Below are 23,057 nucleotides of genomic sequence, written 5' to 3'. Positions count from 1 at the left end.
TTGGTTGCAAGTAAGAGAATGGAGCTTTAGCTAAGATTATTATAGTGATTCAGAGAGCAGACTCTGGGACCACGCTGCCTCGGCTAACTGCAAACCCCACTTCTGTCGTTCACTACTTCCGTCACTTAACCTCTCTGAGCCTCAGTTTCTTCATAAACAAAACAGGAACCATTCTTCATCAAGCATACCTGAAAAAAGTGTTATCATACTGTCACTGGTAAGGATGTAGGGAAAACAGGCACTGCATCCCATAAACTCTACATATGAATACACAGGCATAAATACACACACACACACACACACACACACACACACACACACACACACAAACTCTGCTATACACTCTACCTATGTAAGGCGATTTGACCATCTCTCTTAAAACTGAAAATACACATATTCTTTGATCCAACAATTTTACTCCTAGGCATTATCATAGATGTTATATGTGGAAATCTTATGTACAGGGAAACCTCATTTTACTGCACTTTGCAGATATTATTGGTTTTTACAAATTGAAGGTTTGTGGCAATCCTGCATCAAGCAAGCCATTTTTCCAGAAGCATTTGTTCACTTGGTGTCTCTGAATCACATTTCAGTGATTCTTACAATATTTCACACTTTTTCATTACTATTATATTTGTTATGGTGATCTGTGATCAGCGATCTTTGATGTTACCCATGCAAAAAGATTATGACTCACTGAAGGCTCAGACGGTAGCAGTTTTTAGCCTTAAAGTATTTTTAAATTAAGGTATGTACATTTTTTAGACATGATTCTAAAAATACTCACGTAATAGACTACAGTAAGCATAACTTTTATACACACTGGGAAACCAAAAAACCCGAGTGATTAACTTTCCTGCAAATTCACTTTATTGCAGCGGTCTAGAACTGAACCCACGATACCTCCAAGGTACGCCTATATTAGGATATTCACTAAAACATTATTTACAGAAGCAGAAGACTGAATACAGTAGGAGACTGGTTAAATAAATTATGACACCATACAATGAAAAGCTACGCAGTTATAAATGAATGTACAAATATGAAAAGGTCTCTAAGATACAGTGTTTATTCATTTGAAAAAAAAGCACATATGTATTTGTAAGTATATAGAATATCTCTGGAAAGGTACAAAAAATGTTTGTGAATAGCGCTAGCCTCTGAGGAAAAAGAAATGGTTGTCTGGGAGAGCGAGTGGCGAGAAAGGCTTACTTTGCACTGCATATGCTTTGATACTTTTTGAATTCTGCGCCATGTGCATGTGTCAGCAAATAGTCCTGGGAGAGCTGATCTGAAAGACCTAGCTCAGGTCACATGCTTGTGGAGTAGCCAGACGAAGGCAATGCAACTCCACCTGCATCCACTAAAAGAAACTGGTCCCCAAAAGAACATCCAGAGGCTGTTAGAGGAGGAACGGTCACTGGATGAACAGAAACAATTGTTTACCTCAACACGAAAGAGCCTAATTTTGATATGCCAGGCCCAAACACAGGCAGAGAAAAGACTCCAGAGAAACATTCCTTTTATCATATTTTGTTACTAGCATCCAGCTGAAAGCTGGTGAATGCATCAGAGAAGGCATAGACCCTGGGAGACTGAGCGCATGGTGGAACATGCTGAACTGGGAATTGGGGAATCTGGGTTCTAGGTCCACCAGTACCTGGCTCTGTTGCCCCCAGACAAGCCTCTGTACCTCCTGAGCCCTTCCTTTGCCAAAAAGAAGAGAATGCGGTGACCATCTCTTGGGTCCCTTCCAACTCTGATGCTCCAGGATTCCACGGCAGTTGACCTCAGCTTGTCAGAGCCTAGCAGTGTGGGTACCACGGTACAGTCAAAAAATAAAGGGCACAGGATTCATGTTCCAGCCCGGAAAGACAATGACAAATCTGCCTACATCTCTGCTACCAGTTTCTCTGGCACTGTGAGGAAAAAAAGAGATATCCAAGGAGAAGGCATTCTGAAAAGTACAAAGTCCACTGTGTTCTCTAGGAAAGCGCCACCTGGGTGTGACTCTCTCATAAGGTTCTCTGGTACATAAACAGTAGCCCTATAACGTCATTTCTCCATCTCGCTGATAAATCAGGTGGCCTCTACATTATCTCAAGACCTTAGATTCCCAAACAGAATCAAAGTAAAGGCAATCTTGCAGAAGCTCGCATCTGAAGAACAAACTCACAGGGAATTATTAATCACTCAAGAATTAACACCTCGTGCCCTGGAAGTAATCAAAGTGGTCACTAGAAAATAAAAACATCACAGAGAGGGAAAAAGTGAAAGTCTAGCAGAGATCTATATATAAAGGTGGGAGAGACCAGAATGAACAGCCACTATTTACATTCCGAACACTGACTCCGTCTTTCAAGTGGTGTGACTGACATGCCAAAGCGCAATGGCAAATGTAGGACAGCGTGGGGTGCACAACCACTAACTTGGAGCTATTAGCCAAAGAATGGGGAGATGCGCGTGGGGAAGAAAACGCTCTTTTTCAGCGGTGGAAATGACAAATGACCACACCTGCTATCCTGATCCAAGTCAAGTAACTCATGAATGACACTTTGTATTTCAAAATACTTCTATGCAAGTACTTACGTCTTCAAGACTGCTGCCTCTAGAAGAGGCAGTGGAGATGTCATTTCCTCCAAACCACAATTCCAATATCCAAAAAAAACACAAAAAAAAAACAAAAAAAAAGGAAATAGACCTAAGGTTCCTAAACACGGAAGAGAATCACAGGTGGTTCCCACAAGGGAAGACCTGCCTCTGACCAAAGTCCAAAATTATTAGGCTGGTATTCAATTTTTTTTTTAATTGAAGTATAGTTAATTCACAATGTTGTGTTAGTTTCAAGTATATAGCAAAGTGGTTCAGATATATACATACTTATTTAATTATGTATATGTATATACTTACATTCTTTTTCAGATTCTTTTCCATTACAGGTTATTACAAGATATTGAGTATAGTTCCCTGTGCTATACAGTGGGTCCGGTATTCAATTTTTGAGGGAAAAAAAAAAAAGACCTTGGTTGGAAAAAGCCTCAACTCATTTGTAATTCTCCTTCTGAAAATGTAGTGTTGCTTGTTCGCTGTATTCAGGATGCAAATAGGTCTTGGAGTCAGTGCAAATAATACAATCTTGACTTGTTTCCCAAGTAAAATCTTTGCAGATGCAAGATAATAAAATAGTTTCATTTTATTTTTAGTTGTGCATGTTTAGCACTTTGCTTCCCATGACTTTGATAGGAAACCAGTTATTAAGGGGTGAGAGCGCCTTACCTTACAGAGAAATGCATTAGAAAAAGAAGGTCTTTGTTAATCTTCCTAATCTCTCTCACTGCTGGACTCACCCAAAGCACACTCCATCCAGTCTAATAAAATTTGTGAGGAGAGCTTGTGTTTTCCCACTACAGTGTCTCTGCTTCGGCCATCTTTACAGACTCCACCTGGCTCTAGCTATCAAAATCCTCTGTATTCCCAAAGGCCTCTGTCAGAATTCACTTTTCTCCTTTGTTTTTCCTCCCTTTGAATTACTTACTGCCTTGTGCCTTATCAACCTGGGAGACACAAGTCCTCACTTTTTGCATAACTTCACACTATCTATGCAAAGTGGAGCAGATGAATGATTAAATGACTAGGGTGAAGAAAAACATTTCTTTTTCACTCTTTTAAGAGTTTTCAAATATATCATTATTGTCCAATTTTCTAAGGTATCTTTCATAAAAATATCTCAGCATGGAATAATAGAAACTAAAATGCAAAAGGGGGAAGATTCTGAATTCTCAGATTTTAAAGACAGAAACTAAGTATCTTCACATATTGCTGCTTTTATGAGAATATTCTATTCAATTGCCAGGTTTTTCAGACAGCTCCATAAAAAGGTCAGCTTCTTTCAGGGCTCTTACTTGTCTTCAAAAATATAATCAAGGCTATTCCAATCAAGACAGAAAACAACACTGCTTCATTAACTAAACTAATAAGCCAGATTCTTTCTCCCATTAAAGAAAAAAAAGAAAAAATTAAAAGACAGGTCTTGACCTAGAGATTATCATACTAAGTGATGTAAGTCAGACAGAGAAAGACAAATATCATATACTGCTTATATGTGGAAACTAAAAAAAAAAAAGATACAAATGAACTGACATGCAAAACAGAAATAGACTCACATACACCTGAAACTATCACAACATTGTTAATCAACTATACTCCAATAAAAATTAAAAGGTAAAAAAAAAAAAAAAAGCAATAGACCCACAGACATAGAAAACAAACATGGTTACCAAAGGGAAAGGTGGGGAGGGATAAACTAGGAATTTGGGAGTAACAGATACGAACTACTATATATAAAACAGGTAACCAACAAGGACCTACTGTATAGCACAGGGAACTCTACTCGATATTTTGTAATAACCTATAAGGGAAAAGAATCTAAAAAAGAAAAAAATACATATACACACATGTGTATATATATGTATGTGTATGTACAGATATATATATAAAAGTGAATCACCTGAAACTAACACAACATTGTAAATCAACTATACTTCAATTAAAAAAAAATTTTAAAAAAAGACAGGTCGGGCTTCCCTGGTGGCGCAGTGGTTGAGAGTCCGCCTGCCGATGCAGGGGACACGGGTTCATGTCCCGGTCCGGGAAGATCCCACATGCCGCGGAGCGGCTGGGCCCGTGAGCCATGGCCACTGAGCCTGCATGTCCAGAGCCTGTGCTTTGCAACCGGAGAGGCCACAAGAGTGAGAGGCCCGCGTACCGCAAAAAAAAAAAGACAGGTCTTGAGAACCGCAGCAGGCCACCTTATGCTGTTCATGCCTGCCTAACTGGACACCATCTATACTTATTCCGTCTCAAGATGAGAACAAGATGGAGCACTCCAGAGGAACCAGTCAGAAGACCTGGGCATCAGCAGCAAACAACTTCCTCAGTAAAGATGGGGAGAAGGGGGAAGGAGAGGGGAATCTTCAGCCCACACTGGCATTTACCCCAAAATCCTCTGTAAGGCTTAGATCCCCCCAAGGAGCCAAGTCAGCCTCATGGACTTGGCCTCGGCAGTTCTGCTGCTTATAAAATGACCAAACTTCTCCCTTTGTTCTGGCAAAAGACTTCCTGTGAGAAAGCAGTAATCCTTTAAAGCTTTCCACTCCAAAGGTCTCTCCTGGTTTGTATTCCTCCCATCCCCACCCCCCAGAGGAAAAGCTCAGTCACATCACAAGGCATTTCTTGGTTCCAAGCTGTACTGGGTCTCAAGGACTCCTGGTGAGGAGAGAAAACTGGTCATCTGAACATTCTTTCCTGGGATCTGTCTGAAGTGTAGACAAGCAGCAAAGATGAATATTAACATGCCTTCCATCATCAAAAGCTATTGCATACCCAAAGGATGATAAATATTTTAATCAGTTTTCAGCTTGTCTAGCAGAAGTCAGTTTGCTCCTCAGAGATTTCCCTAGTTCTGTACCCCACACCTGTCCAGTTCACGCCACTTTCCCTATCTAACTTGGGAAATTAGTCATGAAAAGTCCAAGCTCTGTTGGGGAACTCATTTAATTTTATGACAACTGTACTCTATTTTTTCAAGAATAGGGAAATCTAAAATACGAAGAATGCCAACAAATGAGGCAAAAACACCATGATTCTTAAGTTTTCACAGCACTATTACTCGGGGAAACTTAATAACCTACCTACATCTCTCATTTTTTAAAAAAAAGAGTTTTCATATTCGCATAAGTTGTTCGCCAGTGATTGCTCCATCTTCACAGTGTAAATGCCAAAGGCATAAAACAGAACATTCTGGTACATCCTCTGTGCTCTTGATATTATTATTACTTTTTAATGTTCAGGATGTTTTGGGGGTACTGCTACGAGGGTTACGTTCGTTTAAAAATAAAACTAACCCCAAAATATTCCTGTGAAGCAGGACCTAACATTTGAGGAAAATGTACAGAGTTAAAAAGAATGTATTGAAGGCTATGCTATTGAGCCTGGAAGTGAGGAAATGGCAAGGGTGGAATGCTGACCCAACATGAATTCATTTTTTTGTCTTGTTTTGGCTGAACCCAGGTCCCCTGCAGTGGAAGCGTGGAGTCCTAACCACTGGACTGCCAGGGAACTCCCCATTTCTTTTTTTTTTAATTGAAGTATAGTTCATTTACAATGTTGTATCAGTTTCTGGTATACAGCAAAGTGATCAGTTATATATATATTTTGTTTGTTTGTTTGTTTGTTATTCAGTCTTTTCCATTATAGGTTATTTATAAGATATTGAATATAGTTCCCTGTGCTATACAGCAGGTCCATCCTTGTTGTTTATCTATTTTATATATAGTGGTGTGCATTTGTTAATCCCAAACTCCTAATTTTCTTTAACAAGTTAGGGGTCGATTACCTACTAAATATCAGGCACTGTCCTAAGAGCTGGGGAAACAATAGTGAATAAAACAAAGTCCCTGCCCTCGTGAGGATTCTATAAGTAGAGGCAGACCGTAAACACATACGTGGTATCACGGCAGGCAGGGGAGAGCAGTAGGAGGGAAAGCAGAACAGAGCCACTCTTGCTCTGCAACCAGAGAGGGCTTGGTCAGAGAAAACCCTCTCCAAGGAGGGACAGCAGCAGAGAGTTGGGAAGGAAGTGACAGAGTGAGTCAGGAGAGGGAAGAATGTGCCAGACGGAGGCAACAGCAAATGCAAAGGCCCTGAGGCAGGAGGAAACCAGGCATGTTCTAAAGACAGTAAAGAAGGCTAGAAGGAGGAGGGGGAGGAGGGAAAAGACTTAGGTGGGGAGAGGAGGGAGTGGGTGGACAGATCCTAGAGGGCACTAGGCCCCTCACAAGGAAGTTGGATTTCTGAACGGGATGGTGAGTTTGAGCCAGGGCAGTGAAATAACCTGACATACTTGAAAGGAACACTCTTAACAGGGGTGAACATATTAAGTGGTAGAAATAGGGAGGTTATTTACACCAAGGTAGTAGCAGAGAGGGTGGTAAAGAGTAATTAGATCATGAATCTATTTTGAAAATAGAGCTAACTGGATTCACTGATAAATCAAGAGATAAATCAAGACAACTCCAAGGTTTCTGGCTGTGCAATACTGGGAGAAAGGCTAGGGGGAGTTACGGGAATCAAGAGTTGGTTTTGGATTTGTTACATTTGAGATACTTATTACTAGATGGCTGAAGAGGGCCTGGGATCTCATATCTTGGGCCATACCTTTCCCAACTACGGTTCAGGTGGCCCAAGATATGAGATCCCAGTACCAAGAAAATACTAATTTATTACAAGGACTGGCATATCCCACTACTTTCGTCTGTTAAAAAATTCACTGGTAACTGCAAGAAAAGTTTATGACGTTAAATAAAATACAAGCCTTCTTAATCCCTCAACATCTGTTAAAGGAGATCTGATGCATAATTCCGGGCAATTTCATAAGTGCTCATTTAAATTAATAACATTTAAGTCAGTGGGATATATATTATCAAGCTACCACCTGTTCCAGGTCTTTATAACCAGAGCAGATTTGTCTTAAACACTGAAAATTAATTTTGAATATGGCCATAAGACTCCAGATTTTTATGTGAAGGCTAATTTTGTCAATCAATCAAAACCAAGTTGGAGATTATCTGAGATTTTTATACACATCAAGGAAAAATTTACAAATGAGATTGTCACAGATGGTTCCAGATGGGCTGAGGCTGTGGAAATACCAAAAAGTTGATCATAATTTACATGTTAGGGAAAAGACGGTGTTAAGAATATCATCTACAAATGATCACAGAGATTCTTTCAGGAAGACCGAAAAGGCAACATATCAGTTTCCTTTGGTTTAAAAAAAAGGTCATTTTTTGCAGATGTCAACAAGAAGAGAGCAGGACGATGGTTATGTTACCCTTAATGCACAAAAGAGTCGACTTAATGTGTTCCCTGAGCTCTCTGGGATTTCGGCACTTGGAGCACATTTGTCCATAGAGACATTTTTGCAAAATGTGGAAAGATTCCCAGCCCTGCCTCCCAAAGTATTTAGCCCCCAGTAAAGGAGAAACATTACCAGAGTAGCCCTGAGCTCCAGACCACTGTGAGTCCCTTTAGCTCCAGGACTGACCCTAGTTCTACAGGAAGGGAAATGGGAAACAGGGAGGGATGCTGGCACTAAGGAGACTCAGTCAAATAACCTCTAAGTAAGGGGTCCAGTACAAAATTTGACACCTGTTTATACTTCCTTCTAAAATCACTCCTGGTGATGACTTGCATGAGTACAGTATTTTTATATTTTACGAACTCTCTCATTTGATCAGCAAAACACTTTTCTTCAGAAAGGAATAGTTTTAGGGACCATTCAATAACCACCTTGGGAAATAAGATCCTAAGACCTTGATTAATATTCCCAACCGTTGGTACATAGCCTTTGGAAATCTTGCTTCCCTTGCAAAACCGTAGGCCTGTCGGGTTTTGTTTGTTTGTTTGTTTTTTTAAATTTCATTCCTTTAGACTGATCTTCTTCTAGAATATGTCAAAGATATTTATAAAAAGATAAATGACTAGAGCTGAATTTACTGTCCCACTCCCTGCCCCCCAAAAAACCAGAGGAAATACAGTATACATTTGTTTTATGCTCTATCTTTTCTAGGAAAAATGGAAATTCCTACCACCCCGATCTGGTCTGAAGGCTTCTGAATTCACATCTGAAATGCCACGACGGTCTGCTAGTCAAAGCAATCCAAGACAAATTCCAGCAGCCAAGGCTCCAATAGCTCCCCAGGGAAACCGAGTGGGCTCTTCACACCTGTACATCAACCTGAATCCCAGTGTGGTTAAAATGATATATAACAAGAGAATTCGTCTACTTCAAAAATATATCAAACATATGTGAAATGGGTGTGCGTGTCTGTGTGTTTATTAACAAATGCTAACAAAATTTAGCTAAAGCCTACGAAACCAGGCTCAAATAGGAACCTTAGCTGTTTATTCCATTTTTCTCTCCACAAACTAGTAAGAGTTAAGAGAGATGGCAAGGCTTTCACTTGGAATCTCCCGGCTCCTGCTGCTTTGTCTCACCATCTTCAGCACTTGTAGCCTTGTTCTCATTGTGAGCAGAGCAGAGGCACTGGGACAATCCTCTGAACATTCCTGGAATGTAACAGGCACATCCTAGTGCTTGGTACCAATAGAGCTCAGCTCTCACACAGCTCACGGACGGGTTAAAAACAGAAAGTCCTACCCACTGGTTTGCTCTGATGTTCCTGGAGATATTGTCACTGGATGTATCCTCAGTAGAATTCTATTCCACACCTCTGTCTTTAAGTACAAAGCTGTAGGCTGTCGTAGCTTTAAGAAACATAAGTATCCCTTTTTTCTGCTGCACAGTATCTGTGTGTGAAATTCTCTAAAGGGGTTTAAGTATTTACCCTGAACACTATCAGACGGTTTCTGAAATTTTCCTTATCCAGTTGCAAAAACACTTCAAAGGGAATCATAAACACAGTCCTTTGTGCTTTCCATGCACATTCTGTTTCTGAGGCTTAAGCCTGAATACTCTTGGAATTGTAAATTTCTTCCCAAAAAGACAGGATTCACAACACTTTTTTTTTTCTTAACTCATTATTAAGTCTGCAGCAACAAAGGAAAAAACTGGAAAAATCTGAGAGAAATCCAGACGGGCAATCAAAGGCATCAAAACCTGTTTGAAATTCATTGCTAAGTTATATGTACAATTTCCCCCCAGATATTTTACTCTTAATAGAATAATACAGAGGTGTGGAATTGGAGTAGGGGTGGAGAGGGAGGCATATGGAAAGAACCAACCTTCAGTGAACACGTTTAAGGTAAGAAGAAAGGTGAGCCAAGGGTTTTAAGCCACTATAGCTGAAAAGTGACTTTTTTCTTTTCTCCAAATTTCCAAAGCTAAACAAACATAGAAGGTCCTAGAGCTCAGAGTCTGCATACATAATTTGAATTGTTGGGTGCTTGTGACTGTTTACCTGCCTCCAATCCGTGCTTCTCCTGAGCCACTCAGCACTGTACCAGTCAAAAAAGGGAAAAGGGAGTTTAAATTTTCATTTAAAACCACTCGACATTTCACACCAGATCCTAAATTACTATAATATACTTTGCTCCTATATCAGAAACGCTAACTCTGAAAAATGGAAGACAGGATTCATATTAGCAAATATAATTTAGTATATACATTAACGTTAAAGGGGAGAGATATATAAATATAATATATATATATATATATACACATACACACACACACACACACACACACATACACACATATATATATAAGTTGATGACTCCACCATTAATATGGACAAAAAATTAACGTTTCTATTTACATCACTTTCTTCCTCACACCCCCAAAAATCTTTAATCTTGGAAGAAAGTTTAAAATGAACTTAGCTAACTGAACTATAATAAGATGGCAAAAAACAATATACCTCGCGTATATTTCAGTATGTGAAAAAGCAGCCTTGTTCCTTTATTCAGTTACAAAGAATTTAATCTAAAGCACTGTGATGATAGCTTCATTAATCTCTCCAAAAACAAACAAACTGCTCTTCGGCTCAATCATTCCCCACCTTAGTGTAACCTATACTAAGAAGGGCTCAGCCAGACAGCAACGGACAGGCTCCACGGCCTGAGCTTTCCCAGATGATTTACACAGGCCAGAATGACAAGCTGAAAGGCATGACTCATCTTGAAATTAAACGATTACAACTAAGTCCTAAAGGACAACTTTCACATTCTTAAGTATCTTTCTCTCTTAAAACTTTAACAACAAGAAACTGAACAGTATTAAATAAAGCACCTACTCATTTTCCACATCTCTCTGCTCTCCCGTGCCAAATTTTAACATAAATGGGTAGAATTAAATGTAGCCGATAGCTTACCTAACATAATTATATGTTGTGTTTTACACTGTTTCAAAACGGATACATTAAAATAATCCAGTCTTGGCTCTGACCCACTAAAGTCAATAAAGGTTATTAAGGCCAACTGCCATGTAAATGCACTGCTATCCCAGCACGAGGACCTGTCAAGGCAGGAAATGCAATTCAAAACATTCAAAACGATCAGGATCTACCCTTGTCTTCTAGAAAAAAAAAAAAGCAATGAAAAAAGAAGGAGGAAATTTCTCTCCAGTACAAAAATCATCCGTACTTCTGAAAATGTTTACTCTGGAAAGTATTCTAGAATATTCTATTGAATTATACCAAATTGACCTTTTTTTTTAAGGTCAAAAGGAAATGAATAAATGTCATCAATTTAGAGGACATCACACCTAGCATTCTTTTCTGTATCACTGTGAATTCAATAGTGTTAAAACATTTTTATAGGTAAAATAAATGTCAGTTTTGCAAAGTGCGATACCAGACCCTAAGAGACAAATGGCCTATCCGTTGAATCTCTGGCTACAGCAAGACTTCCTCACCTCACAGGAGAGTTCGGCTTTTCATATTTTTTTTTACCCAGAAAGCAAAGCCTGTACAGTTTCCTTTCAAATGGTAACTGTCTCTTATCCTGAACAGTCTCCCCATAATACGCTAATCTTGGATGTGGGGTGGTGGGCTGGTTTTAAAAAAGAATAAAACACAAATACAAATATTTAAATAGTGTTAGTGTCATAGTACCTTCCTGAAGAGCAAAATGAGAGGAAAGACTAGGCTAACTTCCTAGGTTGTAAGAAAGGGTTCTGGGAGGCTTCCCTGGTGGCGCAGTGTTTAAGCCTCCGCCTGCCAGTGCGGGGGACACGGGTTCGAGCCCTGGTCCGGGAAGATCCCACATGCCACGGAGCAGCTAAGCCTGTGCCCCACAACTACTGAGCCTGTGCTCTAGAGTCCGCAAGCCACAACTACTGAAGCCCGTGCGCCACAACTACTGAAGCCTGCGCGCCTAGAGCCCGTGCTCCGCAACAAGAGAAGCCACCGCAATGAGAAGCCCTCACACCACAATGAAGAGTGGCCCCCGCTCACCGCAACCAGAGAAAGCCTGTGTGCAGCAACGAAGACCCAACACAGCCAAAAATGGATAAATAAATTTAAAAAAAAAAGAAAAAGAAAAAAGAAAGGGTTCTGGTACTCTGGGCTTAATGGCTCAAAACTTCATGAGGTAATATTCAGGGAAAATGTGATATTTTATCAGAATGTCATTCAAATATAAGGTTTAACATTTACATCACAAGAGCATGCCCAGAGTAAAACTATCCTCGGGGAGGGAAACGTTAAGAATAAACAGTGTGATAAAAAAACGTTGCTTGCTGGAACAGGGGATTGGCAGTGGAGGCTAGGGGAGTTTTAGAGACAGCTGATTAAACTTTTTAAAATATGTGACTGGTTATGACATGTGAAGCAATTACCATTAATGGAAGAAATGTGATTTCAAAGCTCATTTTCCGTTCTTCTTTTATATCCTACCTGAGACTACTCCTTTCCAACCACAAAGGAAAAAAATGAACACAAAGACAGAGAGGAATTACAACACAAGTCTCTTCCCTGGTATGAGGGCTGTCAAAGGTTGCTTTAATCACAAGCAAAAGGTGAAAAGTAATGTACATATTGCCCGAGGTTTTTTGTTTTATTTTCTCGCCAAAGGAGATCAATGCTATGTTGCAGAACAGACAAAATACATTAATTAGAGAAATCTTTCCACAACACACATGTGAGTTTTACAATTCAAAACAGCATAACGATAAAGAAGAATCATTTGTCTAAAAGGATCATCATTTTGAGTCGTATATTCCCTGGAAGCAAAGTGAGTACATTCAGAAAGGCTGTTTGGCTTAGTCTAATTCTATAGAATCCAAATGTGCACCAAACACTGCACTTTTTATGTTAAATTGCTGTTGAATTTGTTAACCCACAACTGATTTCCTGTGTTATGGAATCTTGGAGATTACAGCTAACTTGAAGCAACAGGGATAATTCTGGACAGTTAATGGTGCATTTGTCTGCATTTTCCTGAAAGGCTTAGCATCTGGGGGCGTCAAACTGGTAGCTCAACATTGCCCCCTACTGCTCACAACTGAAAAAATATGAGGTGGGCTGGTACAAAGTAGGAATTTAACCAGCCAGTGCCAATTCCACCCAGAACACACAAATACCAGATGGCACTGCACTAACAGCCACAGAACCGTAGACCTGCCCAATGATTATCCTCTTCTGTCTCTTCCAATAGCAAAAGTAAATTCTTATGAGTTTGCTAAAAGTCGTTTAAAAAAAGGCTTGAAGCTGAAATTTAATTTAGAAGTGCCATTCCTTTTATCTTGGCCCAAACCTTCACTCTGCTGATAACGATCATTCTGAGACTTGCTGAGACACAGAGGCCATTGATTTCACTCAGAACACTTAGTAATGCCACACCAACTGCAAGGAAACTCGCTCTGGAGAATTCCCAAGACTGTTCTTCTTTTTAGTATTTTTACACGAGAGTTATAAAGGGAGACAGTCGATCTAATGTGCCATCACCGCCAAATTTAAAAATATATAAATAACTAAACAGTTTAAGTGAATTCATAATGAACATCGCTGGTAAGCTCACAAAACCAAAGATTTCACTTAAAAAAAAAAAAAAGCCCTTGAACAAAAGCAATACAAAAACATTCAAAAAAAATCAGTGAGTTTCCTTCTTATTTTGCCAACTCTAATTGTTTAGTTGTTAGAGTTTGCCAGCTCTAATTCAAAGAATTGTCAAATTACAATCCCAAAGTCAAACTGATGCCTTAGTGTCAAGGTTCAGCAAGTAAAGAAGTTCTAACTCAGATGCAAACAAAACCAGAATTACACAGTGAAAAAGAAATTCCCTAAAAGTGAAGCTGCCTTATGTATACATCCCATAAAAATGGAGCATACGCCACACAGGCTAATTTTAGGAACAGAACTAACTGAGGAAATTTCAGCATGAACTTTTCATTACCTCCAAACCCAGTTTTACAATGCTCCATTTTGCACTGATTCAAGTCTTTGGAGAAATCCATTTTTGGGATACCATTAGTACACTAAAAGGATGACAACTTTCCTCCCCCCGACATATATTCATGAAAAGGCATGGTTTAAAGATTTAAGGAAATGTCTGAAAAGCAGAGACTTCTGGACTCTGACCCGGACTTTCGAACTGGGGCCCCTTCAGGGTTGTGACTTGATATTTTCATTATTATAAAATAGGGATTAGCAATAACTACCCGTTTTTGCAAATCAGTTCACTGTTTCTAGCACATCTCAAAGTCTGTGCAGTAGGACTCTCTCAAGAGGTCAGCAGGCTTTTATCACTTTTCCACTACATTCCATACCTGACGATTTGGAGGTAGAACAGTGACGTGATACATGGCATGACCCTACAGCCAGTCTTCCTGAGTTCTCATCCCAGCTCCCCAACTTAGTTGTATGACCTTGAGGAAGGCAGGTAAACCTTTTGTGCTTCAGTCTCCTCACGTGTAAAATGGGGGAAAAAATACCTACTTTATGGGGTTGTCATAGAAGTTAAATAAAAGAGTGTCTGGTACTTAATAAGTATCACATAAGTATTTGCTATTATTACTATTATTTTAATTTAGACTTATTCCAAGTGGCCTCAACTTGCCTTCTAGCTACATTTCCTACGACACATCCCCTGAATCCCGTGCTCTGATCACACTGTACTTCCCCACTCCTGATCTTGTTTTTACAGTTCCTGGGGCCTAATGATCCTCTCTGAATGCCTTATCCGACCCTACTTCTCCCCACCCAAGGTGCCCAAAAGCCACATCTGCTGTTTCACAACTGTCCCAGCTCCAGTGCTCCGAATTTAATACTCCGGCCTCTGGATGGTGATTTTTTTTTTTAAATCTCTATTACAGGATTTCATTTTAGCTAATGCAACACCTGGCTATATTCATGCTTCTCTCCTTGTTAAACGGAATGTAGTGGTTAAGAGCACAAGCTACAAAGCCAGGCTGCCTGGGTTTCAGTCTCGCTCTGCCACTTACTCCATGACCTTGGGCGAGGCACTTAATTTCTCTAGGGCTTGGTTTTCATGTCTATAAATTAAGGTTCATAACAGTTTCTGCAACTCACAGGACTGCTGTAAGAACTTTAAAAGTTAATATAGGGGGCTTCCCTGGTGGCGCAGTGGTTGAGAGTCCGCCAGCCGATGCAGGGGACACGGGTTCGTGCCCCGGTCCGGGAAGATCCCACATGCCGCAGAGCACATGCCGCGGAGCGGCTGGGCCCGGGAGCCATGGCCGCTGAGCCTGTGCGTCCGGAGCCTGTGCTCTGCAACGGGAGAGGCCACAACAGTGAGAGGCCCGCGTACCGCAAAAAAAAAAAAAAAAAAAAAGGAAAAAAAAAGTTAATATAGGGAAAACTCTTAGAATAGTGCCTGGTGCATATAAAAATGCAAATGAAGTTTAAGAGTTGTACTGTGTTCTCATCGTCGCTTCCCCGTGTATGTCTAACACGGTGCCTTACATGTCGGAAACGCTCAATAAAGGTTCACTGCACGGAACTAAGCTTGTACCGACAAAATCCTTGGCTGTTCCCACTACCTTCCCAAGAGTAACCTAACTCACTAATTTAGAGATTTTTGTCTTTATTTATTTTTTAATTAACGTATAGTTGATTTACAATGTTGTGTTAGTTTCAGGTGCACAGCGAAGCGATTCAGTTATACGTATATATATAAATCTAGGGCCCCCCTGGTGGCGCAGTGGTTAAGAATCTGCCTGCCAATGCAGGGGACACGGGTTCGAGCCCTGGTCCGGGAATATCCCACATGCCACGGAGCAACTAAGCCCGTGCGCCACAACTACTGAGCCTGCGCTCTAGAGCCCGTGAGCCACAACTACTGAAGCCCATGCGCCCAGAGCCCGTGCTCTGCAACAAGAGAAGCCACCGCAATGAGACGCCCGCGCACTGCAACGAAGAGTAGCCACTGCTCACCGCAACGAGAGCCCGCGTGCAACAACAAAGACCCAACGCAGCCAAAAATAAATAAAAGAAAAGAAAAAATAAATCTATTTTTTTTCAGATTCTTTTCCATTATAGATTATTATAAGATATTGAATATAGTTCCCTGTGCTACACAGGTCTTTGTTGTTTATTTTATTTATAGTAGCATGTATCTGTTAATCCCCAACTCCTCATTTATCCAGCCCCGCCTCCCCTTCCCTTTTGGGAACCTGAAGTTTGTTTTCTATGTCTGTAAGTCTACTTCTGTTTTGTAAATAAGTTCATTTGTATCATTTTTTTTAGATTCCACATATAAGCGATATCATATGATACTTGTCTTTCTCTTGCCTTTACCCATGCAAATTAGGCAGCCGAGGATTGCCGGAGCACAACATCCCAGGAAATCCGGTCCCAGATACTTACCAGGCCTTCCATCTTCTTCCACAGCTCTTCCAGCTGAGTCATAGGTTGACACCACCAATCGGTGCACCTTTTGTACCGATTGCCTTGAAACCAAAACTGTCTCAGCCACTCAAACTCGACCTGGGGATCATAAAGACAAGACTGTGGTTATAATGCCACCATGATGGACAATCAAGGACAGTAAACTTCGTCACTCAGTTCTCCTCCAGTAACTTCACAGCCATAGGGTGAGAAAAGGTGAGAAAAGCTCAGCCTAACCAGTTCCCAATATAACTTGGAGTCTCCTGAGCCTTTTTGCAAGTCAGGAAGAGAGTAGTCTTAAAGCTTACTGAAGACTTCCCTGGTGGCTCAGTGGTTGAGAGTCCGCCTGCCTGTGCAGGGTACACGGGTTCGTGCCCCGGTCCGGGAGAATCCCACATGCCACAGAGCGGCTGGGCCCGTGAGCCATGGCCGCTGAGCCTGCACATCCGGAGCCTGTGCTCCGCAACGGGAGAGGCCACAACAGTGAGAGGCCCGTGTACCGCAAAAAAAAAAAAAAAAAAAGCTTACTGAGACAACCCAGGTTGTTGGTTGGTTCATCACTCGGACATGAGGAAACTATAAGTCAATCAACAACAGATCCTGAGATCCTAAAGTTTACAGCAGCCTGCACTGTGTAGGATGGGAAAGATATAATCAAACAAAGTATGTTTTCATTAAATATCTTTCTTAAAGACCTAGTATTAAGAGCAAAACACAGCCACATATTAGAAGATATCAATTTTAAGTTTCTTAGATCTAAAATAAACAAAGAATTTACCCATGGGCCAGGAGGGGCTGGTGGTAACATCAACTCAGATAACTTGAACAATATAAAGTTAATTACGGTGGCATAAAACCTACGGAGCCATTTAAATTGTCGCTTTCAGTTCAGTCAGGGCAAATGACAGTAGGTAAAAAGAACAGTAAAGACGCTACTAATTTATTTTCCTTCCTATGAACCTAGTATGGTAAACTTCAAATATTTGCCTCCTTAGCATCATTCTATCCTAGCCAAACCCCATTATTCATTTGATAATCCATTCCCTTCCCCAGTCTCAGTCCATGTGGTCTGGGTAAAGCTCCAGCTCTTATACCAGGAGTGGAATGTGCAACCCAATCTGACCCAATCAGCCCACCACACTTCTCCTAGTCACATAACTGGGTTTGGGGGAAACAGGCATATGTTCAATCAGAGTAAGTCTTGAGACTGTCAGAAGATACAGGAAGAGGATTCTTCAAACATTTTGCAGAATGGGAAGAATGGGGGCAACACGGTAGGAAGCAGCTGCAAGATGAACAGTTAAAAACCGGGTCCTGGTGGCATCAACTGACCCTTGATCAAGCTATTCCTGAAGCCCTTTTTGCTTAACTAATTCGGGTTGAGTTTTCTGCTTCCTGCAATTGAAATAATCCCAATATGTGTAGGTGAGAGGCTGAGTAAAGCTTTGAAAGAATAAGAAATTGTTTCCTATTTTCTTTCACTCATCTCCAACTTGAAAATCAAATTTTACAATCAAAGTACAACTTCATTCATCCCAAAGCTCTTTCTATCTCTGTTGTCTCAAGAAATGTAGAGCTTTCACAGCTTAATGGTGAGTAAGGTTGGCTTTGCTAAGGTAATCATGTTCCATATACAGGCATAGAGCTATTATAAGCTTCACCTGTTACCACAAAGAATTTTTTTTGTTTTGTTTATCCATATTGAACTTTCATGAGGCAAACAAAAGCAACTTGTGAAGATTTAACATTGGTGAAAATGGCTCAAATAACTAATCTGAGAACACCAAGTCATATGAAAGGGTTTTAGTTTACATTAACTAAATGTTTGTTTGATACGTAGAACTGATTTCAGTTAAAGCTGTTTAAACAAAAAAAAAAAAGAGGAATGTAGACAATATTCAGACAATAGTTGTTAAACCTTATCTGCAGTATTAAAAGACAGTGGTTAACAGAGGTAAACTTAACTGCTTTGAAAGGAAAATGAATACAAATGTAGTTCAACTTCTCTTTAGATGCAGGTTTAACAACATAATTTGTTACAAGAAAAAAAGAGTTCTTTTTAATAGATTTCACATAAAATTTATTCACACTATAGGAACAACCTGTCAGCAAAGCATCAAGCCCTATGTTTGGGAGAGCTGAAAGGGTTTTTCTATCTTTGGGCTGGTTTTTTCCATTATAAGAACAGAACATATAAACCTTGGCAACCATGATATCCCAGGAAGCAAAATAATTATCATATGTAATTAGTTCATTCTGCCTTTAAAGGTACAATAGAGTCTGGATTTCAGTAAATGAAAACTCAGAAGCAAGGAGAGGGGCATACCTGGAAACATTGCTGTTGGACAAGAGAGCAAAGAAAGACCCTGTCCATTTTAGCAAATAATGACTTTATCTTCCTCCTTAGATGCCCAACTGTCTTTTGAAGCAGACAGTGTCATGGTTAAGAATAAGGGTTCTGGAGTCAGTTCAGATCTGGGCTCCACTACTGAATAGTTCTGTCATCTGTAAAATAAGGATAATTACATAATCACCACATAGGTTTGTGGTGAGGATTAAGTGGGTTAATAATGAACAGCCGACCATATGCCAGGCACTTGGTAGATACTAAGAAAACAGACCAAATGAGGCCACAAGGCCCACCGCTTACTGTCCTCAAGAATCTCACAATCTTATGAAATCTTCTGAGCAAGAGAAGTTTCAACAATCATGTCAATTCATGCTCACCCCCGTTCCACGGAGGCCAGTCAGAAAAGTTCAACCCTGAAGCTTATTCCCAACAGAGTGTTTTTTTCAGGGGTGGAAGTACTGCCCATGAGATACAATCTTTGTGGGCATCAAACCCATTGGCATGTATTTTAATCAACTCCATAACCTGACTTTTTCACTTCGATGTTGTGGGCAAAAAATATTACAGGATATTCATCCAATGCCACCCTCACCAGTGCTAACACTGCCAAGAGAAGCAGTTGTCTCCCTCCTTAAAATTAATTAAGGAAGCAAAAAATATTTCCAGCTGCTTGATTCAGTTTGGGTTACCAAAAAAAAAAAGGTGTGCACCCCTCCACCCCAAACTCTGGGGATGAGGAAGGAAAGCTGCAGCCACAGGGTGGATGCTGCATGAAAACCAAAGGGTCAGGATTCAGAACAGAACAGAAGCTTTATTACTTCAAGGCTAAAAAGAATCACAGTCTCACCATATTGACTGACTGATAACGTGCTAGCCATGACAGGAGGAGGGTCTTCATCCCTTCTCCAGAGTGCAGTCCCTCCTGGGAGGCTCACAGCTTCCGGAACTCTCTTGAGGTGCTCTCGGGGTTCATGATGCTTTTAAAACAAACTCCCAGGTTTCAGACATACACTTAATGGAAATTCACTATTATTCAATCTTTGGTGCAGTGACAATGCAAAGATACCTAATGCCCACAGGTATCAGAAGGCACACTGACAGCCTAGGGAACTTGCAGGATCTTGAAGGGCCTTCTGAATCATCAAAGAAAAATGAACACACATTCACGATAGTGTTAGTTACATAGCTGGGACCCAGAGAAACATCTCTAGAACCTTCCTATTTCACCTGCACCTGCCTTCTCCATGGAATAGTCAAAAAGAAAAAGGTCAGGGCTTCCCTGGTGGCACAGTGGTTGAGAGTCTGCCTGCCAATGCAGGGGACGCGGGTTCGAGCCCTGGTCTGGGGGGATCCCGCACGCCGCGAAGCAACTGGGCCCGTGAGCCACAATTGCTGAGCCTGCGCGTCTGGAGCCTGTGCTCCTCAACAGGGGAGGCCGCGATAGTGAGAGGCCTGCACACTGCGATGAAGGGTGGCCCCCGCTTGCCACAACTAGAGAAAGCCCTCGCACAGAAACGAAGACCCAACACAGCCATAAATTAATTAATTAAAAAGAAAAAGGTCAATCAAGAAAAGCTTTTCTCCTAGAAATGTCTAGAAAAAGTCTGAAGGGGAAGCACAAACAGAATCCACCCACCTACCTGAACCTTAGTCACTGGACACTTAGGCATTGGGGAGCAAAGTCTGTAAGATTCCAAAACCGTACTTCTGAGTCACCACAGCACTGTAGAGTTGGAAATCATTTCCAACACTCTTACAGGTAAGCAGATGACACCTACTTCTGCCAAGTTAGTTTGGGTTCTTGATTTGGTCCCAGGTCAGCTTATGCATTTCCCTCTTAAGGTACTCAGTTCCAATCTCCAAAGTCCCCAAATTGTTTAGCTAGAAACTATCTAAGACAAGGAAAACCAACCACTTCTAAACCGACACAGCCCAAAAGACTGCAGACATGAAACCAAGGGCTTCATCCTATAATTAGTCCAGCAAAGGCACATGGCCTTTAAGAAAGAGGAAAGCAAACAGTAAGAACCGTGGAAAGGATTATAGACATTTGTGCTCTCATTCAACAACAGAACGCAGAAGAGCGTGAGCACGCCAACTTGCATGGCCAAAGGAGAGTATCTGATGATGTGTCCTGACATATGGAACTCATTCTGAAAGCAAGAAGATGACCTTGAAGAATCGAAGACTGGGGGATTAGAGAAGACTGGCACACACGTTACTCAGATTCGAGACCTCTCTATTCAAGTCGAGGAGCAGCTCGTAAGATAAGTAAATATCTCTTTAAAGATATTACATGGCACTGTGGGAACATTGTTCTCCTCTGCTCAAACCCCCTCAACGGCTCGCTATTACCCTGAGTAAAAAGGAAAGCCCTTGTCCTTAGAGACACCGCCAACGACTGATATAATCTGCGGTTCCCCATCCCCTCACACCACCTCCGTGACCTCATCTCCTGTAACTAACAGCCTCACTCCCACCACTCACAGCGGACCGTCCCTGAACTAGTCCACGAACACCAGGCATTCTCCCACCCGCACGGCCCTTGCAGTGGTGTCTCCCTCGGCCTGAAATGCTGTTCCCCAGAAAACCACATGGCTCTCTTCCTCAACCTTGGACAAAGGACATCTTGTCAGCGGGAGTGTTCTCTGCTTCTCTCAATCTCCATTACCTTGCCCTGTTTGGTTCTTCCTGTACCACTTATCAACTTCTAACATACTATATAATAAACTGATGTAGTGTGTTTATTATTTATTGTCATCTCCCTGCACTAGAATGTCTATTTTATTTCCCAACATATCCGAAAGCACCCAGAAAGAGTGCCTCGCGCATGCTCAGCAATTATTTACTGAGATGATTGAGAACATTTTTGTATTCTAATTCTCCACCAATCCTTCTAATTATATCCAAAAAAGTCTTTGATTGATGATAATCTTCAAAGATTCTCTACCACTTGGTAATCTCTTTTTGACTTTCATTTCAATGGGTTTTTTTTTGGGGGGGGGGAGTATTATTTACCCACCATAAAATTCACCCATTTTCAGTGTAGAATTCAATGACTTTTAGAATGTACAGGAAGTTGCGCACTAATCTTCCTTCTTAACGTGAAGAATAGAGACTGTAGGCTCCAAACCTTCTCCGGCCAAAAGCATCTGCTGGAATAGTATAACATTGCTGTTTTCACAGGCTAGAGTTTTCTGGTTACTTTTTCTTTTGGATAGTGATACCAGCTTTCCACTTAAAAGTGGTAATATAAAGCTTCCTTTTTAAAAACTTTTATTTACATAAAAAATGAGCTGATTCTTTTAAAAGTATTGAAGAGATAACAATATATGTAGTCCAAAGACAGAGTAAAAATTGAAAACGTATTAATGAAACGAACAAAGTTTTTGAAACACTGACTCATGGGATCCAGACATGCTGGTCCCACAGACTGCAAAATCGCTACTAATTTCCTGAACAAAAGGCAAGGCTCCTAAGGGTCCACCTGCTCCAAGGATCCACCTTCAGTTTCCATCAGTCCTTGCTGGAAGATTATCCTTCATGGGTCTCTTGTTTGTGTTTCTACATATCTTGCCCTTTGCTTCACACTCTCATTGCAAGGATGTCTTTATAGTGAACACGCTTGGAAGATAGAGTTTCTCCCTCCAGAAGAAAGGGTAGGATTGCTAACAGACTTGGAGGATAAAGACGTGTCTTGATCTGGAGCAAACGACAGACATGCCTACTGCCCATCACGGAAGAGTCGGGTTACCTCAGGTCAGGCTCCTCTTCTAGAACACAACCCCTCCAAGTGCACATGCTATCTAGCCCACTGTGCGTTACCCGGTGGAAACAGAGGCTTGGAGAACTGGCACAAAAATGCTCATGCCCTGGCTACTCCTATTGTAAGTAATGAACCATCCCTTGTCTCTTATACTCATAGCAAACTGTGGCCGAATAACTTGTTAGCTAGCAAGTAGGAGAGAATCTTCACAGTTCTTGAAAGTCCTTACCTCGTTGTGGATTTCTTCTCCGTGTTTCAAAACCACTGGCTCCAAGGATTTCAAAGAGACCTCACCATCGTCCGCCTCATCACGGATATTCTGCAGGGCCAACTGGCAGCGCTGTAAGATGTAATCCAAGGTCCCCGTTGAGCACTGCAGAGATAGAACCAGCCACCGAGATGGTAAGCAAACTCCAAGGTTACCATCCCTCTCTTCCTAGGACGTCTGTCCCCTTCCCGGACCTGTCGCCCTCACAGGTCAGCCTATGCTCCTCAACTTAAGAATGACTCTAGTAGCTTTCTCCTTGGGCTCTGTGCTGCCAGCTTGGCTGTCACCTGGGTCACTCATCTT

The 23,057-nt window shown here is 41.1% G+C and overlaps 1 protein-coding gene across 3 annotated transcripts in view; it reads right to left on the bottom strand.

The window, feature by feature from the left end:
* The window catches only part of FTO (FTO alpha-ketoglutarate dependent dioxygenase), a 376,265-nt gene that overhangs the window by 191,476 nt on the left and 161,732 nt on the right, over nt 1–23,057 (bottom strand). For all 3 annotated transcript variants that reach the window (XM_024747440.1, XM_024747442.1, XM_024747441.1), the window contains exons 6-7: nt 22,716–22,859; nt 16,350–16,469 (exon numbers count right to left, since the gene is read on the bottom strand). In XM_024747440.1, coding sequence (XP_024603208.1) covers nt 16,350–16,469; nt 22,716–22,859 — 264 coding nt within the window. The remainder of the gene's footprint in view (nt 1–16,349; nt 16,470–22,715; nt 22,860–23,057) is intronic.

The sequence above is a fragment of the Neophocaena asiaeorientalis genome, unplaced genomic scaffold (genome assembly GCF_003031525.2).
Source record: "Neophocaena asiaeorientalis asiaeorientalis breed wild unplaced genomic scaffold, Neophocaena_asiaeorientalis_V1.1 scaffold438, whole genome shotgun sequence".
Taxonomy (NCBI): Eukaryota; Metazoa; Chordata; class Mammalia; order Artiodactyla; family Phocoenidae; genus Neophocaena; species Neophocaena asiaeorientalis.
This window is presented reverse-complemented; position numbering and strand designations above follow the sequence as displayed.